Source organism: Macrotis lagotis, chromosome 3 (genome assembly GCF_037893015.1).
Source record: "Macrotis lagotis isolate mMagLag1 chromosome 3, bilby.v1.9.chrom.fasta, whole genome shotgun sequence".
Classification (NCBI taxonomy): domain Eukaryota; kingdom Metazoa; phylum Chordata; class Mammalia; order Peramelemorphia; family Peramelidae; genus Macrotis; species Macrotis lagotis.
Window position 1 is genome coordinate 282,561,170 of NC_133660.1, and position 20,142 is coordinate 282,581,311.

The window sequence follows — 20,142 nt, forward strand, 5'->3', positions numbered from 1 at the left end:
TGCCCGACTTGTGTACCCATTTTCGGGGGGGGGCAGGGAGGGAAAGGCCCACTCTCTCAGGACCAGCGCCTGCTGGCCCAGGGAGGCCCCCCCAGACCTCGAGGATGGGGGCTGGGGAAAGGGAGAACTGAGGCGGTCTCCTGAGCTCTGGGCACCTGTGGATGGACATGGCCGGAGGGTCAGCTGTGGGGTCCAGGACTCTGGACGTTGTTATGCATGACGGCCTGAAACTAGATCGCCTCCATTGCAGGTCCTGAGGACCCTCCCAGGCCCCTCTCGGGTTCAGTCACTGCCAGAGGGTCTGCCCGGGGGGAGTGAGCCCCCCAGTGAGGGTCTGAGGTCAGTTCTGCCCTCAGACACGCAACTGTGACCTTGGGTGTTGTTTTACTTTGGTTGGCCTCAGTTTCTTCAACTGTAAAATGGGGGAATAGCCCCCCATCTCAGGGTCATGAGGCTCCAACCAAACACCCACAGCAGGTGCTTCATCCATGTTCCACCCCCCAGTCAGGTGGGATCCGAACTCAGGTCCTGGGACCGTTAAGCCGTGCCCTTGCTCACGCCGCACCAGGTGAGGCCTCAAGAGGCCCTGACTCAGGAATGTGCCCAGGGGGGCAGGAGCCGCTTCCAGAGTCATGTCCCTACCTGCAGGGACCTCTGGAAGAATGTGGGGGGGGTTGGGGGAGGAAGCAGCGAGGTGACCTCACAGCCAGCCTTCCCCATCCCCCTTGCATGCTGGCAGAACCACCCCCAGAAAAAGGGGGTGGTTACCATGGAAATGATGTGGGGGGAAACGCAGCCTCCTCACCATGGCAACCTCAGAGCTACAAGCAGGGATGCTGTGACCGGGAGGGGGCACCCTCAGCCCTGGGGGGGCCGACCCAAAGACAGGCAGAAGGATGCCCTGAGGCTGAGTCACCAGGCCTGCGTGGGCCCGAGAGAGATGCCCGGCTTAACCCCCTCCTGCCCCCATCAGCTACAGACTTGGGGGGTGGGAGCCCAGGATGATGAGCTGAGAGGAGCCACGCGGGCCACCTCGGGGTGCTGAGCAGGTGCTGCCGATGGAGCAGAGGCAGCCGGCACCACCCAGGCCCCGGAGGGGGGCTGTGGGCACAGAAGAGTTAACATGTTGGGGTGTGCCAGGGCTGAGCTCCCTTCAGGAAGTGTTACTCACCGGAGTGTGACTGCGCCTTCGCTCCGGGCCCTCGGGCTCCACAGGAAGGGAGAGGGGCCCCGGGGAGCCTGCTGCCCACCATGGATCCCGCCGGGGTGCCCACCGGCCCTGGCACTGGCAGTAGCAGCTCGACCTCCAGGTACCTGCCCTGAGAAAAGTTGGGCAAGTGGGGGGCTGGGAGCCTCTGTGGGTGTATGTGTGTGGGAGGGAGGGAGAGAGAAAGGCAGAGAGAGAGAGAGAGACAGAGACAGACAGAGACAGGGAAAGGGAGAGAGACGGGGAGAGACAGAGACGGAGACAGGAGGGAGAAGGAGAGAGAAAGCAAACACTTGGGGAGAGCTCTCATGGAGGGAGAATGGGGGGGAGGAGATGGAACGGGGAGGGAAACTGAGGCAAGGGTCACCAGTAGGAAGGGGGAGAGGAAGGACAGCAGCCCCCACAAGGACCAGCTGGGAAGCCTTGGGAGGGTCTTTGGCAGGCAGGGAAGGAGACAGGTTTCTTGAACTTGTGACTGCCTTCTTTTTGCAGCCTGGCCAGAGACCCCGTCTATGACATCCCGGAGGCCAGGGGGGAGCAGGCCGGCCAGGTCCAGGGCCCCGGACGCATGGTGAGCCTGCGGGAGCGGCTGCTGCTCACCCAGCCTGTGTGGCTCCAGCTCAGTGCCAATGCTGCGGCTGCCCTCCACGTGCTACAGAGGGAGCCTCCTGGGGTGAGGGACAGCAGGGTGCCCACATCTGGGGGGGCCTTGCTCACATCTGGGGGTGTCCACATCTGGGGGGTGCCCATATCTGGGGCCTTTCCCACAGTGGGGCCTTCCTCCAGAGAGGAGATGAGGGGCAGGGAGGAGGTGAGGGAGAGACCCAGGCCCCTGGGCCTCTGAGCCTCCCCCCTCCTCAGACATTCCTGGTTCGGAAATCCAACACCAGACAGTGTAAGGTCTTGTGTGTCCGGCTCCCAGAGGCCTCCGGCCCTTCCTTTGTCTCCAGCCACTACATCCGGGAAACCCCCGAGGGTGAGGCCTGGGCCTGGGGAGGGTTGGGGGGAGGCTGGCGGGAAGGGGGGGGCTGCCCCTTCCCAGAACGGACCGCTTCCCTCCCTTGCAGCCGTGTCCCTGGAGGGCTCAGACCTCTCCTTCCCAGACCTCATCCAGCTCATTTCCAGTTCCTGCCACAGTCGGTGAGCGCCCCCACGCAGCCCACTCCCCAGCCTCTGCCTCCCCTGGTCCCGACTCGGACCCTCCCTGGGATACTGTGAGGGGTCAAGAGCCCAGGGGGGGCTCCCCTCAATCCTGGCTTAGAGGCTCCCCTCTGTCCCCAGGGACATCCTGCTCCTCCCCCTCCAACTGCCCAGAGCCATCCGCAGAGCCGCCACCCACAAAGAGCTAGAAGCTATATCTCACCTGGGAATGGGTATGTACCTTCTGCTTTCCTGACCCACAGAAGCAGGAGGGGGTCCCAGTGGACCCCTTAATCTCCCCTGGCATCTTGGGTCCTTCTATCCTTTTAAAAAATTTCTTATTCATTTAAGGCAATGGGGTTAAGTGGCTTAGCCAAGGTTACACAGCCAGGCAACCATTAAGTGTCTGAGGTCAGATTTGAACTTGGGTCCTCCTGGCTCCAGGGCCGGTGCTCTCTTGGGTCCTTTCATCCTTGAGAAAAGTGGCACTTACCCTTGGAAGAGACCTTTAAGGGCCTCTCTCCAATAGTCCAACCCCCCCCCCCCATGTTGCTAGAAGGGGAAGTGAAGTCTGGAAGGGCCCAGAGGACCACAGACCCTGGGAGGCTGGCCAGGCCCACCCCAGCTCGGCTCGGGGGTGGGGTGGGGGTGGGAAACTAAAGCCCAGGGTTCTGGATTCTTCCTTTTCCCCAGAGTTTTGGAACTCCTCCCTGAACAGCAAGACCCATGGAAGCCCAGCAGTCCCTTCTGCCGAGGCCCCGCCAATTCCCCGGCTGAAGCCTCGGTCTCCTGAGGAGCTGGACCAGGGGACCAGGGGAGCCCTCTGCTTTTTCAACCCTTTGTTCCCTGGGGATCTGGGCCCAGCCAAACGGGAGAAATTCAAGAGGAGCTTCAAGGTTCGGGTGTCCACTGAGACCTCCAGCCCGTTGTCACCCCCTGCTGTCCCACCACCTCCTGTCCCACTGGCCCCGGGGGGTCCCCCCAGCCAGACCCAAACCGTGCCCCCTCGCAGGCTCCTGAGGAGGGAAAGCTCGGGGGGCTATCGGGTCCCGGGGAGTGCTGGCTCAGGCGAACCTCCTCCGTCCTCCCTGCCCTCCCTACGGGAGGTGGACAGCGGCTCCCCCAGCAGCTCTGAGGAGGAGGGGGACCCACCTGGGGGGCCGACCTCGTCCCCCCACCCAGGGCGCCGACGCCGGCTACTCCGGTCCATGAGTGACGCCTTCTGCTCCCTCCTGGCCCCCGAGAGGCAAGTGGCCCGGGCAGTGACGGAGCTGGCCCGGGACAGACGGACGGCCGCTGGGCAGCTGATCCAGGATCTGCTGACCCAGGTGCGCCAGGGCCCCGAGCCCCAGGAGCTCCAGAAGGTGCGGGGGGTGCTGAGCCAAGCTCAGACCCTCTTGGTGACTGAGCTGGCCCAGGAAAAGCTACTGGCTGAGGAGCGGCTAGGTGAGTCTCAGACCCCAGGCTCCTCTTCACTCCCATTCCCCCCCCCATTTCCTTGTCCGTCTGCCCGTCGCCCCTCCCACCTCCTACCTCCCCATCCTTTCCCTCAACTCATAGTGGGGGCAACATGGGACAACAGATGGGGCCCCAGGTTCAAATCCCAGCTGCACCCACCCCTTCAGCGTTGGATCTGGAGTCTCTAGAGGCCTTCAAGCTCTGGGTCTGTGACCCTGGGAGCTCCCTTCCCCTCCCTGTCCACACCCCATCCCCGGCCCCTCCCTCCGAGTTTGTCTCTTGTCCCTCCCCAGAGCTGGTGGTAGAGAAGTCCCTGCACCGGTCAGTCCTGAAGCCCCTCAGGCCTCTCCTCCTGGCCCGCCTGCGTCTCCGCTTCGCCCAGGATGGCTCCTTGGGCCGGCTGGCAGAGGGCCTCCAGCTGGCGAGGGAGCAGGGGCCGGAAGCCTTCGGAAATGGCCTCAGTCTCCCCTCCCCAGCAGAGACTGAGCGCATCCGGCAGAAGCTGCTGAAGCTCCTCAGGGGCTACTCTCCCAAGGCCAAGGTCACCCGCCTTCTGCAGGCCTGCAAGCTGCTCTCCAAGGCCCTGAGGAGCTGGGCAGGTACTGGCGGGGCTGCGAGGGAGAGGGGGAGCAGGCTCGGGACTCAGTTTCCCCTGACATGGGGGAAGGTCAGTGGCCTCTCCTTCCTCACCTGCCATCCAGAGGAGCCCCTCCCTCTCCTCAGACCTTAAAGTCCCAACAGTGGAGGGGGCTGGGAGGGGCCGGGTTGAACCCCGGCTCCTCGGGGAGCAGGGGGACGAAGGGAGACCGGGGCCGTTGGGAGAGGCGTGGTGGAGCCAGCGGGCCACTGGGTCAGGGGCTCCTTCCCCAGCCCTCCTGGGGCCCCTGGGGGGTCTGTGGGGAAGGGGAGGAGGAGGCCCAGCCTCTCTGAGCCTTGTCCCTCGGCAGGAGAGAATGCCGGGGCCGACGAATTCCTGCCCCTGCTCAGTGCCGTCCTGGCCCAGTGTGACCTTCCGGCCCTGCTGCCCGAGGTGGAGTACGTGGCCGAGCTGCTGGAACCCCGGCTGCTCACAGGGGAGGGTGAGTGCCCCCATCCCCCAAGCCCCCTCCTCCTCCCCGGCCCAGCCTCGGCCTCACCCCCTCACTGAGCCCCTCTCCCCCCCAGGGGGCTACTGCCTCACCAGCCTGGCGGCCAGCCTGACCCTGCTGGCGAGTTTGGGCCAGAGCAGGGGCCAGAGCGGGGGCCAGAGCGGGGCCCAGGGCGGTGGTCCGTCCCAAGAGCTCCTGCGCTCCCTCAGCCTCTGGGGACAGCGAAGACTCCCACCCTCCCCGAACTTCAAGGTAACCTGGGGCTCCCCCAAGGAAGGGGAGGAAATCAAGGTGGATCAGAGCTTGGAGGGGCCTTAGGACAAGGGATGTCCGAGCTGGGAGGGGTCTTAGGACGGGGAGGCCGGAGCTGGGAGGGAACTGAGAACAGAATTTTAGTGGCTGGAACCTTAGAACATGGAAGACTTGGGCTGGGAAGTAGCTGGCATCTTGGAGGGCGAAGGGTCTTAGACCACTGGCTCCCAGGGATGATGGGGAGGGAGGAACACAGCCCCCCAGGACCACGAGGTAGTTGAGACGTCTAGACCAGACTCGGCAGGCCCGGGTTCAAGTCCACTTTTGACACTATCTCAGTGACCCCGGGTGGATTCTTTGCCTTTCTGGACCTCAGTTTTACCCTCCATCAAATGGTCCCCGCCCCTGGACCTCTTCTGCAGCTCTTTGCCAGTCTGGGTCTCCAGAGCTCTCCCCCCCAGCGTGCTCCCCCTTTCTGGCACAGATGGGACATTAGGGGACAAATCTGGAAGGGACCCAAAGACTTCATTTTATAACTGGGTAAACTGAGGCTCAGCGAGGCCACAAGCTGGGCCGGCCAGTCTGACCCTCGGGCTGCTCTCGGAACTGCCCACCTCCCTCGGCTGGCATGCCCGCCTTCCTGCTATTACCCCTTAGAGTCTCCAGGGTCATCGCAGACTCGGAGCTCGGGCACAGGCGGCGCTGTTTCCCCAGGGCCCGGCTCGGGGAAGTGCTTCCGTGCTCCCCAAGGTCCGGCTCTCTCCCAAACCCACCCTCATGCTCACTAGACCGGAAGCTCCTCCACTGAGCAGGAGTGATGGGTCAAGCAGCCTTGGGGTCCTGCCTTCAAGGAGCGGGGGCTGGGGACTTTGACGGTTCCTGTCCTCAAAGGGAGCCCAGAGGCCACAGGCCGGGACAGAGGAAGGATTTGAATTCAGGTCTCAAGAACAGAGGGTGTTTCTGGGGCACTTTGTGATGACCGGCCCGGGAAGAAGCTGGGCAGAGGAGCACCGGCCCATTTTCCAGATTGGCAAACTGAGGCTCAGAGGCCAAAGGGCTGGGCCTGTCTTCCTGGGGACTCTTCTTGGCCCAGTCCCCTGCCCTACCCCTCCCAGGTGGGCCCTGGGAGCCAACTGGCTATCCATGGCTAACAGGGTGCCTCCCTTTCCCAGCACCTCCTTCGGGTGGCTTACCAGGACCCCACCAATGGCTGCACCTCCAAGACCTTGGCCCTGCCCCCAGGCTCCTCGGTGGCCACGCTCTGCCAGCTTTGTGCCGTCAAGTTCCGAGTATCAAGACCTGAAGCCTTCGCCCTCTTCCTGCATGATGAGAAAGGCCCCCGTCGCCTGCCCCCCGAGACCCTGCCCCATGACCTCTCGGGCCCTGGCTATCTCATCTACCGGCAGGTGGAAGGAGACCCCAAGGCTGAGAGTGGGGGACCTAGTGCCAGGGAGGAGGTTCCAGGGGCAGAGGGGGCAGCAGCAGGGCTGGACCCAGAGGGAGGAGGAGGGAGGATGGAGGTGCCCGAGGTAGAAGAGGGCAGAGGGGCAGAAGGAGGCACTGCAGAGCAGGAGACAGAAGCAGGGAGAGCCGAAGGGGTATCCGAGGGCCCTGAGGAATGATCGACAGGAACCAACCGACCAGGGGTCCGACCATGCCAGGTTGACACACCCTCCAAACCCATGTGTTGTCCAACCCTCGGTGACCCCCCCCTACATTTACAGCCACTTTTTACATGCGATTTTGGAGACAGAAACTGTCTTGGGGGGTTAGCCGGGTTTAGGGTCCCCCAGAAGACTGGAGAGTTGAGACTGTTGCTGCCGAAAGAATGAATAAAGCCTTTATTGGGCACTTACTGTATGCAGACCTTAGATAATACAAAGAACAAAGTTGGGTAGTGCCTGCCCCAAAGGGGCTTATGGTCTAGGGAGGGCTTCACTGCCAGATGGACAGATGAGGCACTGGTGAGGACGGCCCAGCTGAGTAGGGCGGGCGGGGGGGTAGGCAGACTGGCCCCCGAGGTAGCCACCCACAGACGGGCCAGGACAGTGGCGGAAGCAGAGCCTGGGTTGGATGTTGTCCAAACTTTGGTCCTCTCCGAGGTCTAGTGACTGCCCAGGCAGGGCTTAGGGATGGAAGAGGGCCCAAGAGCCTCCTGTGGAAGCATGCGGGTGGGAAGGGGGCTCCTGGCCCCAGAGGCCACTAGCTGGAGGTCAGTGGCTCAGAGCACAAAGGGCTAATTCTACCAGAAAGAAAAGGGCTGGCTTCCCGTCGGGGTCAGGAAGCCCGCCCCTGGGTCTCGAGGATGCAGCCAGAGGTGGCCAAGGGTCGGCCTTCTCCTTGACTCACCCTGGTCACGTCCTCCCTCCTTCCCCTCTCTGGAGGGAGGCTCTATACGGTTCCTTTTCTACCCCCTCTCCTTGGCTAGGACAGTGCCAACGGCCTCTCAGGCCCCAAATCAATATTGCTGATTGATGTGTTGTGCCCAGAGGAGAGCGATGAGGCTGGGGTGACCTCAGCTGCTAGGCCTGGGAAGTCCCTCCTCCCTCTCATGGGCAGGGGGCCGGGTGGGGAAGGGGCTTCTCTAAGCATGGTTGAGTGAATGCAGATCCAAGCCCAGACCTCCCATCCCCAGGACGCCCCACCCCGTCCAGGACCCCCTGCAGAAGTCATAGCAGCAGCAAGAGTCCATGTTCCCCAGAAACTTTCAGCAGTTCCCCAAACAGGAACCTTTATTCCAGATAAAAAGCCTGGAGTTCTGGGTTCAAATTCAGACTCAGATGTGTAGTTAGCCAGGTCACTTTGGGCAAGTAGCTTAGGTGTTCTGTGCCTCAGTTTCCTCCTTTGTCCAATGAGGCTAATGATGCTAGCATCTCCCTCCTCAAGAGAATTAAGCTGCAAGTAGAGAGCTCTCTGCGAGCCTTCAAGGCTCACTGTGCTTTCTATACTGACTTTACCAGGCTATTTGGCAGATGAAGAAACTGAGGCTCAGAGAGGCCCCACCCCCAGGAGTCTCCAGTTCAAGAACTCGGAGCCAGACTGCGGGCATCCAGTCTCCCAGAGTCCTCCTGGACCAGGGAGCTCACTCCCTGTCGGACACCAGCCCTCTTGGGTTTGGATGCTTGCAATGGAAGGAAGTCTCTCCTTTAAGGAGGGTCCAGCCCTGGCTCTTAGTGGCTTCCCCCCATTGTCCGCAGTGACGCCCATTGGGGTTCAGCTTTGGAGTCACGTGCTCCAGCATCCATCTGCTATCCTAATTCCTTCCACTTTGGGGGGTCACTCAAGCCGGCCCCAAAATCCCGGTTGGGGAGGCAGTGATTGGGCTGGGGCTGAAGACCCCACCTTCTCCACCCCTGCCACCAGCTGCAGAGCCCTCCTCGCTGGCCTTCGGGGACTTGGTCCCCTGGCTCTTAGGTCCCTCAGACCCTCAGAAGTCCCAGGATTCACCCAGACCCCACCCCCACCCCAAGGCGATGCCCCTCTCCCCCCCCTCAGTGTGCTGGCCTCACTCTCTCTTTGGACCACCAGGGGGCAGGCCTGGCCTGCTCTCCAGGCCTTGGAAAAGAAGACCATGGGGAGGGGGCCGGCGGGCTTCAGCAGCTTCTGCTTAGGGATATCTGAGTGGCTAATGGGGGGCGTCAAGGGAAGCCCCAGGAGTCGAGGGGATGCTTACAGAGACCATCACTCTTATATCTGAAATAGTGCTTCGAGAACTTCACTTTACAGATGAGGAAACGGAGGCCAAGGGGGGCCTAGGTTGAGGGGGGGGGAGTGGTCCAGGCTTCTCCTTGGACCACAGAGAGGTCACCTGGCCGGGTCACCGGTGGGGAGCAGCAGAATTCCCTGGCACCGGCCCTCCCCGCCTTTGACCCCCCAGTGCGCCTCAAGGGTCTGGGCCAAGGTCTCTCATCCAGACCAGGGCTCTGTGGAGACATTGTGTTCCCTCTCTCGGAGCTCTGCTTCCATCTGTCAACACAGCTGTCTGGGGGTCACTCGGCCCCAGGGGCTAAGAGAGGCGGGGGGGAAGGACCCTGGGGACCAGCTGGCCCACATGGACACTTCCTTCCTCTTCGTTCTTGGCCTGGGAACTGCAGGGGCGGCATCCACCTTCCACAGCTGAGTGGGCTTCAGGCTATTCTTGGGCCTAAGGCTCTGGGCCCACGCCCTCCCCCCACTCCCTTCCAGGACCAATTTAGGGAAGGAGCTTCGTCTCCCCCCACCTCCTTGCTTCTCAGCCCTGATTCCTGCCCCCCCCAATGGGATGCATATGGGCATCAAGCACCGAAAACCACCTTCAAAGTGAAGGGGAGAACCAAGGTCCAGGGTGGTCAGTCAGGGCCAGGGGCACTTTGAGGCCATCGAATCAAACTGTTGAAGAAGTTGACACCTGTAAAAACCTGTCCAAGGTCATAGAAGCGAGACTTGACCCTGGCCAGATCCTCTGACTCCTGCTCCCCCATTAGATTGTAAACTCCTCCAGGACAGGGCCCGGGTCTTATCTTTTTTCTTTTAATTTTTACATATTTTTTTAGGTTTGCGAGGCAATGGGGTTAAGTGACTTGCCTAAGGCCACACAGCTAGGTCATTATTAAGTGTCTGATGCCGGATTTGAACCCAGGTCCTCCTGATTCCAGAGCCAATGCTCTATCCACTGTGCCACCTAGCCGTCCCTGGTCCTGTCTATCTTGAGTGACCACCTTGCCAAGGTCTCTGAACTAAAGAACCCTTGCATGCAGTAGGTGATTAATATATGTGTAAATGAATGAACGCTGAGTCCAAGTCAGAGGGATGATATAAAGGGAGTCGGGGACACCCCCATGTAGGGAAGTAAAGGATGTGTAGAGGAAAGAACCCTGGCCCCAAGTGACTCACTAGATGCCAGCAGCTAGGGGCGCCCCAGCGTCCAGAGTCAGGAGGCCTTGAGTTCAAATTCAGCCTCAGACACTAGCTGGGACCTCTCCTGGGTAAAATGGGGCCAAGAAGACCCACGACTCCCCAGGGTTGCTTGATAAGCCCGGTGGCTTATTGGGTCATGCTTCCTCCTGGAGTTGCAGCCACCTCTCTCTGGCCTCAGTTTCCTCCTCAGGTCTAGAGGACTCCAGGCTCCCGCCCAGCCTGCTTCTCAGGCCCTGTCCCTCCCTGTCCAGGCCTTGAACCTGGGCTCGCAGCCCCTGCCCCTGCCTACAGAGGCTGGGGAAGGGAGGGGGGCACCTCCTCCAGCTGTTGAGCAAATCCAGATGCAGCAGAGGCCTAGATGGCCAGGGGGAGGGGGGAAGGGGGAGGGCTAGAGGGCAAGGAATTCTCCTGTGTCTTCCAGGGAAGACTGGGGTCTGGGGCAGGGGGTGGGTGGGCAGGGGGTGCTTCATCCAGCTGTGGTGGGATTCCAAAGGGATGTGGGAGTGGGGAGTTGGGACCCCTTGGCAGGGGCAGGAAGGAGAGTAGGCAGCCCTGGGTGGGGAGGCCTGAACTCATCAGATTCCAGCCTTAGTGACTCATGGGGTGAACGCCTGGAGGTGGGGAATGATGGATAGGGGAGTCGATGGAGGGGCCAGAGAGGTACAAACAATAGACTCTGGGCGGTCAGGGGCAACATGGGAAGGAGAGCTTGTGACCGGGCAGGGAGTTTTCCCTGGAGTTGGGTTTTGCCGGGCGGTGGATGCCAAACAGGTGAAAAGAGGAAAGGTGCCATTCCAGAAAGAGCCCAGAGAAGGAAAGATCAGAACACCAGATCAGGGATGGCAAGGGGGGGGGGGGCGTTGAATGCCAGATGAGAGAAATTGAATGTGAGAAGGAAAGGGGACCCAAGCAAAGAGGGCTGATCCAGAGAAGAGCAAAGCCTCCAGCATGGCCAGAGAAGGGGGGACCGACACCCCAGGCCTCAGAACCAAAGCTCTACGTGGGGGCATCGGATTCAATCTGGAAGGTTTCTCAATAATCCCACTCTCTGCCTCCTGCCCCCATTCTGGAAACATAAGAGCTGGCTGGTGTTTTCTCTCCACCCCCAGGGAATATCAGAATTTAGCCTGTCTCTAAAACAACCCAGGCTAACAAGACATGGAATGAGATTTATTTAATCTAAGGACAAATTAAAGAACTCACCCAAGCCCATGAGCAGTCAGGAAAATGGTGTTCTCTTGTGAGCTGTAGCCTCCTCTGTGGTCCTAGAGTCATGGTGACTTATAATCCTACCCTGGAGATTTCTAGGGCTCCAAGTAACCCCCAAACCCTCCAGGAAGCCAGCCTGGGGGCCATTGCAGCCATTGATACAAAGTTTAGGATGGTGACCCTGGGCTGGAAGCATTGGTTTTCCCAGGGGTCTCGGGTTCTGGGTCTGAGCTGTCCCCATCAGGGTCCGAGAGGTGGCCATGGTGAGGTTTGCCATAGAGTGGTTCTAAAGGCTGGACTGACCAATGACCTGGGAGGTCTGCCACTACCAGGACTCTGCTTATCTAATCCTAGGTGGCAACTAAGCAGTAGTTGTTTCAGTTGGTGATAAGGAAAATTGACCCTTCTCCAAAAGAATTTCTCCCCATTGGCCAATGACGGCCAGGAAAGAGGGTGGGGGAGGCTAGGCGGTCTGGGGGACACTGAGACATGCAAGGCTCTTGGGTTCCTAATCTGTCTTTATTGGGGCCTGAGAGAAGGTGATGTTGGTTGGAAGCTGCCTCCTGTCTCATCTTTAGGATCCCTAGCTGCTCTGGGGTTGGTGGAATTAGATGAAAGAACCAGAGATGTGTAGTCTAGAGAAAAGGAGACAGAAGTGGGAGGAGAATCTATGCGTTCAAATTTATCCAAGCTTCCCGAGAAACCGGGCGCACTATGTAGGCTTCTGTGTACTTAGAAGATATGATTGGATTGGAGGAGAGAGAAGCTGAACTGACACCAGACACCTGTGTAGCCATGGTGGGGGTGCAGAGCTTCTTGGGGGATTCCAGACACTCTGGGCCCAAGAAGCACGGGACAAGAAAGAGAAGAAAGGGGCAGCTAGGTGGCACAGTGGATAGGGCACCCGCCTTGGAGTCAAGAGGACCTGAGTTCAAATATGACCTCAGACACTTAATAATTACCTAGCTGTGTGGCCTTGGGCAAGTCACTTAACCCTTTTGCCTTGCAAAAACCAAAAAGAAAAGAAAAAGAAAGAGAGGAAAACCTTTGGAAAGGACAGACATGTGTCAAGGGAACCAGCCTCCTTGGGAATTCAGAGTGGACATGAGTGAGTGGACCTTCCATTGGCCTTGGTTGGACATGAAAGCTTATCTAGCTCCCGGGGAAAGAGCTGGGTCACTCTTGTTCATTCTTCAGTATAGGCCAATCTGTAACACTCCTCCAATTTCTGGGTGGCCGTGAGCATGTCTTAAACACCAAAGGTAGACAAAAAGAGGGCCGAGTCTGCCTTGCGAGATAAGGAGGTCCCCATCGTGGGACACCTGCAAGCACTTCTCAGGGATGTCATCAAGAAAAATGTTTTTTCCAAGATGTGTTGGACCAGATGACCCTTCCAAACAAAGCTCTACGTGGGGGCAACGGATTCAATCTGGACGGTTTCTCCATGATCCCTCAATAAGCCGAAATCTTGTGATTCTGCATCTCCATATTTCCTAGGATAATCATTGTCCAATCTTCCAAACTTTTTTTTTGTTTGTTTTAGGTTTTTGCAAGGCAAATGGGGTTAAGTGGCTTGCCCAAAGACACACAGCTAGGTCATTATTAAGTGTCTGAGACCGGATTTGAACCCAGGTCCTCCTGACTCCAAGGCTGGTGCTTTATCCACTGTGCCACCTAGCCGCCCCAATCTTCCAAACTCTTTTCGGAGCATAGGCAAGAATATCTGTCTTGGATAGACTGGAGGGGCAGAGAGGAGTCAGGAAGACATATAGGGAGACTGTCGCAAACCATCCAAGATGGTGACTTGAGTCAATGCGCCTAGAGAGGAAGGGCGTGGTAACTGATGGGACAGGAAAGGTGGAGGAGGAGGAGGGGGTGGCAGAGGGGTCTCCCTCTTAGAAGAATCCCTGGCTTCCTTCAGAGTTTGGCCCAGATTCTACCTTCTACACAAAGCCCTTTAGTGACTCCCCCAGTGGTGATTTAGCCCCCCCAAAAAATTTTGTCTCATCAGTGTCCATAAATTTAATAATCATCTCTATGTCAATGACTCCCAAATCTATCCATCCATTTCCCCCCATGCATCACCAACTACCTGGAGCCACCTGGAATGAGATGTCCTGGAGGGATCTCCAGCTCAACACATCCCAAACAGGACCCATCATGGAGCTGCCCTGTCTCTAGTGAGGGTGCCACTGTCCTTCGAGTCTGCCAGGCCCATGACTTTCATGTTACATTTATCTCCATGCTCCCGCTCTCCCCCACATGTTCATCTGTCTCTGGTATTTTCTAATCATTCATGGCCATGTCTTTGCCTCTCACCTAGACCTTGTAGCAGCCTCCCAACTGATCTCTCCTATCCATTCATTCTCCAATCAGCACTTCAGTGATTTTCCCAAATGCCAATGGCTCCCTATTGCCTTTAGTCTGTGAAGCCCATTGTAGCCTAGCCTCAATTTGCCTTTCTAACCTTACTTCTACATTACTTCCCTTGCCACCCTCCAGGGTCCACTGAACTGCCCTCCCAGCTGTTCCACATACTCACCATTCCATCTCCTATCTTCCCATGCTTAGAACATACTCCCACCTCCCTTCTGGCTTCTAGTTTTCTTTAACCCTCCTACATGAATCCTGATCCCCTCCCAGTCACCCCCCCACCAAGCTGCCACTGGCTCCTCCATCTACTAATTATTGTCTATTTATTTTGTGTCTCCTCCTATCCATGCATGTTGCCTCCCCAGAATGAGCTCCTTGAGGGAAGCAGGGATTATTTTGGTGTTTTATCTTTCAGTACCTGTTACCTGACAGTGGTATAGTAGGCCCTTAATAATCACTTAGCATTTTCACATCTAGGTGTTCTGAAAAAAGGTTTCGTTTCTAAAATGTATAGAGAGAATTGAATCAGATTTGTAAGGTTACAAGGCATTTCCCAGTTGAATGGTCGAAGGAGATGAACAGGTAGTTTTCAAACAAAAAAATTAAGCCTGTATATTATCATGAAAAAATGCTCCATTACTGATTAGAGAAATGTACATTAAAACAACCACAAGGTACCATCAGATTGGCTAAGATGAAAAAAAGGGAAAATGATCAGTGTTGGAGAGGTTGTGGGAGGATTAGACATTGAGGCATTGTTGGTGGAGTTGTGAACAGATCCAACCTTTCTGGAAAGCAATCTGGAACTGTGTCCAAAAAGCAATAAAACTGATCATACCCTCTGACCCAGCACTACTGATAACTATTCAGAAGAAATCATAAAAATTGGGAAAAGTCCCACGTGTTCCAAAATGTTGGTTGAAACTCTTTTTGTAGCAGCAAAGAATTGGAAATTGAGGGGATGCCCATCACCTGGGGAATGGTTGAACAAGTCATAGTATATGAATGTTAAGAAACCATGAATGGTCAGACTCTAGAGAAGCTTGGAATGAATTACAGGAACTGATGCTGAGCAAAGGGAGCAGAACCAAGAGAACATTCTAGACATTAACAACAAAATTGTGAGTTGATCAACCTTTTTTTTTTAAAAAAAAACTTATTTATGGGGCCGCTAGTTGGCACAGTGGATAGAGCACCGGCCCTGGAGTCAGGAGTCCCTGAGTTCAGATCTGCCCTCAGACACTTAGTAATTCCCTAGCCACTTAACCCTGTTGCCTTGCAAAAAAAAAGCCCCCCAAAACAACTTATTCCTTTATTTTCATCCATTTGTGCATGCATATCTCTAAGCTACAGAATTTCCCTCCACCCTCCCTTCCCACACCCCTCCCCTCAGCAGGGAATTGTCAGGTTTACATGCATGTTTTGGTCAACATATTTACAAATTAGTAATTTGGGGCATAATTAGGATTAAGGGAGATATATAAGAGATCATTTTAATAAAGTGTTCATCAGATTCTGAAGAGCTGGTCTTTTTCTGGTTTGTTTTGTTTTTCTTTCTCTGGTTGGAGATAATATAGAGCATTACCAGTCTAACAGGGTTGTGCCAGCTCTCTGGATTGTCGAGAGCAGCTGCTTCCATCAAGCTTGATCATCTCATAAAGCTGTCCATGTGAACATTGTGCTCTTGGCCCTGTGAGTCGATCCACCCTGACGGGAGCAGCTCCTCTCGGCACTTCAGACAGCTAGGAAAAACCTGGGAGACTGGCTATGGACAGTGCCATCCACATCCAGATGGGGAAAATAAAAATAAAAAACCACAGAATCTCAATGAACACTATGTTCACTTTTCAAAAATTTCCCTTATGTTTTTCTTCCCTATCCCATGGCTTTCTTTCTTTTCCCTCAGTCCAAATTTCTCATACACAAAATGACTGATATGTAAACATGTTAAACACAAATATCCATGTATACCATTTATTAGCCTTCCCCTGAGTGGAGGGATGTGGGAAGGGCGGGTGAAAGGAAATTGTTGTAACTTATAAATATACAAGCGGATGAATGCTGAAAAGCTGGAAAAATAAAATATCAATTAAAAAATAAACACTTGTAGAATGAAAGGCCAACCCAAACTCCCCAACGTTGAATAGAGGATCATGGATGAAAAATGGGTGACACCATGGATAAAAAGCCAGGTTTGGGAGGAGAGACAGGTTAGCCTCAAAGTCATTGAATTTTGGGTGCTGGTGGTACTTCCAGGTGTGGGACTGGATTTCCAAAGACAGCTCTTGACTAGACATGGAGTTGGCAGTCAACTGCAGAGTGGTGATAGGGAATGAATGAATGAAGTTTCCAGGGAAGAAGAGAAAGAAGAAAACCAAGGGTGGATTATTGAGGATTGTGCACACGAAGGAGTTGGAGGGCAAAAAACCAGCAAAGGAGACAAAAAAAAGGAGTAGTTAGGAAGAGGACATTTCTCTTGCCAAGGGAAGTGGGAGGATCCAGGAGAAAGGGGTTGGCCAGCAGTCAAAAACCAGAGAGAGGTCAAAGAGGATGAGTGGGTGGATGGATGGATGGAAGAAGGGAGGGAGGGAGGGAAGGAGGGATGGATGGATGGATGGAGAGAAGAATGTAGAAGTGCCTACTTTGTGCAAAGCACTGTGCCGAGTACCAGAGTGCAAACAGAATAGTACGATGGGGGAGACTATACCTAGTCAAGGTTTCCTTGACTATGACCTAGTCAAGGTTAGATGAGAAGTACCACGATGCAAAACAGATGGTCCGGTCTCTTCTTTGAGGACATTTTCACCGATAAAATACTATCAGTTCCTGTTATTGAACCATTCGGCAGTGGCAACGACTATAGTGACAAGATCGTTCTTTCCTGGGCTTTCAGGAGCTATGACTATAGCCCCTGTGCCCATCTCTCTAGGGTTGCTGCCCAGGAACAAGACTGAGGGCACTGGTCAGGAAACCTGACTCTTTCCAAACCCTTGCACTCAGAGTCTCAGACTGTCTCCCAGGTCTGAGAGAAGATGGTGATCAAGGCCTTGAGGGTTCTGGTAAAACCAGTCTCTTAATGCCTCAGCTGGACTGTTTTGCCTGCCTTGTGAGTGGCCAGTTGACTGGCCACCCATTGAAATGATCGATCCTCTCTCTCTCTATGGGAGTTGCTTCCCCAAATGATGGTCCTAAGGGCTAAGTTGAAAGCAGCTTCTTAAGACTCAGCTCTTCATGGTCATTGGTCAGTAGTTGTTGCTAGTGGCTGTGGACTCTCTTCTCCATGATGATCCAAGCTGGAAGCAGGCCTAGTGGTTTATGGGGCTGCCTGCTATTCTTAAGGCTCTTGAGTTCAGGATCCTGGACTGTCTCCATCCAAGGCTGAGGGGAGAGGGTGACAAAAATAGTGGTGGTGGTTTGATGGATGAATGAGGATGGACTATGGTCATTAATGGGTCAGCAGTGATCTCTGAGGAAACAATTTCTGCAGAAAAATGGAAATGGGTGGCAGATTGTAAGGGTGGAGGACAAAAATGAAGGGTACTGATGTTTGGGGCAGGGAGGTGTTTGTTCAGATCTCAGTAGGCAGATCCCACTAAAGGCTCAGGCTCTGTTCTCCCATGTCTTGCAACTGTCCGAGTAGGGGGCTCTTGGCTTCATGTGGGAAAACGAACTCTAAGTAGATTAAATACACACATGATTGATAGATGGCTGATGGACTGATAGATGGCTGGCTGACTGGATGCATGGATGGATGAATGGATAGATGGAGGGATAGAGATAGATAGATAGATAGATGGACAGACAGACAGACAGACAGACAGATAGATAGACAGATATCTAGGAAAGAGTGTGAATAAATGGGAGACTAAATGGAATGGATGAGTAATAGGAGATTCAGTCCTCCAGAAACATCAGCCCTTTCTTAGATAGGAGTCCTCACCCCAGAATGGTGTAGGGCACTATGAGACGCTTGGTTTGGAACCAGAAGACCTGCTTTCTAATCTTGGATCTACCACTTACCGTTGCACCTTCCTTTCTTTTGGCCTCAGTTTCCCCATCTGTAATACAAGGAGGAGATTACACTGGGGGATTTCTAAAGTCTCTCCCAAATATAACTTCAATTTTTTCATCTTTCAAATGGGCTGGTAGGAGCGGGAGACTAGACTAAGTGATTTTTTTGCTTGTTCTGACACTGACCCACATAGAAACAAGGGACCTAGTGACTCAGTGGATGGCCACAGATGCTGGCCTGTTACACAGACACCCAGACCCATTTACTCAGTCATTGACCCTTACACAGACAGACACTATTCCAGAAAGATATTAAAATTCAGAGCAGAATTTAATTAAATGCAGCTTATTCCCCAACCAAGGATGAAGCCTGGCTTCACTTGGCATCGCAGCCAGAGACCCAACAAACCCAAGGAAGAGCCCAGTAGAGAACCACCCCCACCCTCCCTCCATCCTCTCCCCTTGGGCTCCCAGCCTCCCCGTGCCTACAGGGGCTGGGGGGTGGGGGAGGGAGGGGCTCCCTCCAGCTGTTGAGCAGATCCAGATGAGGCAGAGGGGGTGGTGACCCCACTGGCAGGGCAGGAGGGCGCGGTGGCCTGAGCTCATCAGATTCCAGGCCTAGTGACTCATGGGGGTAACGCCTGGGGGAGGGGGTGCAGGATGATAGGTTCTGGGAGGGAGGATCTGGCGGAGGGGCAGAGCCAGGAGCTGGAGCCCAGACTCTAGACTTGGGGGCTGTGGGGAGGGCCAGCAGCGGAAGGGAGCTGTTCAGGGGTCTGGCTGGCCCTGGAGCTGGAGAGGGGAATGGGGGGGGGGAGAAGGGCTCCTGAGTGCCGAGGGGGGCTGAGAGGCAGAAGTAGAGCCAGGTTCTGAGGGACCGGAGGACACCAGGAGGGAAGCACCTACTGTGGGCCGCAAGCCCTCCACAAATACTATCTCGTTGGAGACGTAGGCCCCGTTATCCCCGTTTTACAGGGGAGGAGATGGAGGCAAACGACGGTGAAGTGACTTGCCCAGGGTCATACAGCTGGTGACTATCTGACGTTGGATTTGAACTCAGATCTACTGGGGCTCTATTCTCGGCACCGCCAGCTGCCCAGTTAGGTTGGCCAGCACTTGATTCATGCGGTCTCTGGCCTAGGGGAGCTGGGCGGGGGTGGGGGGCTGTGGGTCTGGGGCTGCCTCAACAGGAGCTCAAACTCCCGGTTTCTGGGAGGAGCTGGGAAAATCAGGTCCCCTCCCCTACAGTTCTCTCAGCTCTGAAGGAAGGATGAGGAAATGGCTCATGTGGCCCTCCCCACCCCATTCCAAGGGCCCCAGTGGGCCTGTGGCCCCCCTGTTCTGGCCCCATACCCCACAGCTGCTTCTTTTTAATGGGTGTGGGGGACTACTGCAGATCGGTGGAGGCAGACTCTGGGGAGGGGGCATGACATCAGTGGCTCAGTAGCCTGCAGCCCCTCCTCTTCTTTGACCTTACGGGGGAAAGGCGTTTGGGTTCGGGGTCTATGCGCTGAAGGCCTGGGGCCAGAGCTCTAAGCCAGCAGTTAGGACATCTGGCTCCAATTCCCAGCTTCAAGCCTTAGAGGTATGACCTTGGACAATTCCTTTCCATCTCTTTGGGACTCAGTTTCCTCTTCTGTACAGATGATCTCAAAGTTCCCTCCCTGCTCTGACAGTCTCTGTGTTCTAAGGGCAGTTAGGTGGTGCAGTGGATAGAGCACTGAAGTCAGGAGGACCCGAGTTCCAGTCTACCTCAGACACTTGACACGTACTAGCTGTGTGACCTTGGGCAGGTCACTCCCTGCCGGCCTCATGTCCGGGGCATCTCCAGGCATTCTGATTCCTATCTGGCCACTGGACCCAGGTGGCTGTAGTGGAGTGGTGACTTAGCACAGCCCACCTTCACTCCCATCCAGTCCTTGTGCTTGTCATGATAGCGCCTCGCTGACCAGGTCATCATCTCCTAAGGGCGCTCCCAGCTGTAAGGCTGTGTTCTCAGAGCCTTCCCAGAGCTGATATTCCATGTTCTGTCCTATGAGGAGTATAATAGCCAGCCTTTGCACGGGCTCGGAATCCCTCAGAATGAGCCCCACACCACAGATTCGGAAAACGAAGCCAGCAGAGTTTAAGTGACTGGCCTGGGGTCCTACGGCTAATCCGGTCAGATTTGAACTCAGGTCTTCCTGACTCGGGACCTCTCCCCTGCATGGCCCAGCTCCCTTAGAACTCTCAGCTCTGCAGTTCCATGTTGTGAAGACCCTCCCACTGGCTGTCCATGTGAAGGCCCTCCTCCCTTCCAGCTTGCCGCTCCCCTCTTCTCGGGGATGGGGAAAGACAATGGGGGGAGAGTCTGGGCCAGCGAGGGAAGTCAAGTCTGCCATGCTAGCTCTTCCCCCCATCTCAGAGCAGGGTGTCCTGGCTCGGGCCATCCTCCCCTCCCTCCTCAGCTCTCCAGAGGAGCTGACTCAGCTGGGCCAGAGCTGGGGAAGGAGGGGCGCAGGACTCGGC

At 55.9% G+C, this 20,142-nt stretch overlaps 1 protein-coding gene across 1 annotated transcript; it reads left to right on the forward strand.

Annotated features, from left to right (window-relative positions):
- The first annotated feature begins 3 nt into the window (after positions 1-3).
- RIN1 (Ras and Rab interactor 1) lies at positions 4-7,088 on the forward strand. Its single transcript, XM_074231005.1, has 10 exons — positions 4-1,310; positions 1,700-1,880; positions 2,069-2,183; positions 2,275-2,347; positions 2,489-2,580; positions 3,041-3,793; positions 4,099-4,404; positions 4,753-4,884; positions 4,970-5,145; positions 6,318-7,088. The coding sequence occupies exons 1-10, from the start codon at positions 1,252-1,254 to the stop codon at positions 6,765-6,767; spliced, it is 2,337 nt and encodes a 778-aa protein (XP_074087106.1). The 5' UTR covers positions 4-1,251; the 3' UTR covers positions 6,768-7,088.
- Positions 7,089-20,142: the final 13,054 nt, after the last annotated feature.

Excerpts from the sequence above, each read along its gene's own strand:
- RIN1 (XM_074231005.1), top strand. The coding sequence starts at position 1,252 with ATGGATCCCGCCGGGGTGCCCACCGGCCCTGGCACTGGCAGTAGCAGC. Across the intron at positions 1,881-2,068 it reads TACAGAGGGAGCCTCCTGGG|ACATTCCTGGTTCGGAAATC; the intron begins GTGAGGGACAGC and ends CCCCCTCCTCAG. Across the intron at positions 4,405-4,752 it reads GGCCCTGAGGAGCTGGGCAG|GAGAGAATGCCGGGGCCGAC; the intron begins GTACTGGCGGGG and ends GTCCCTCGGCAG.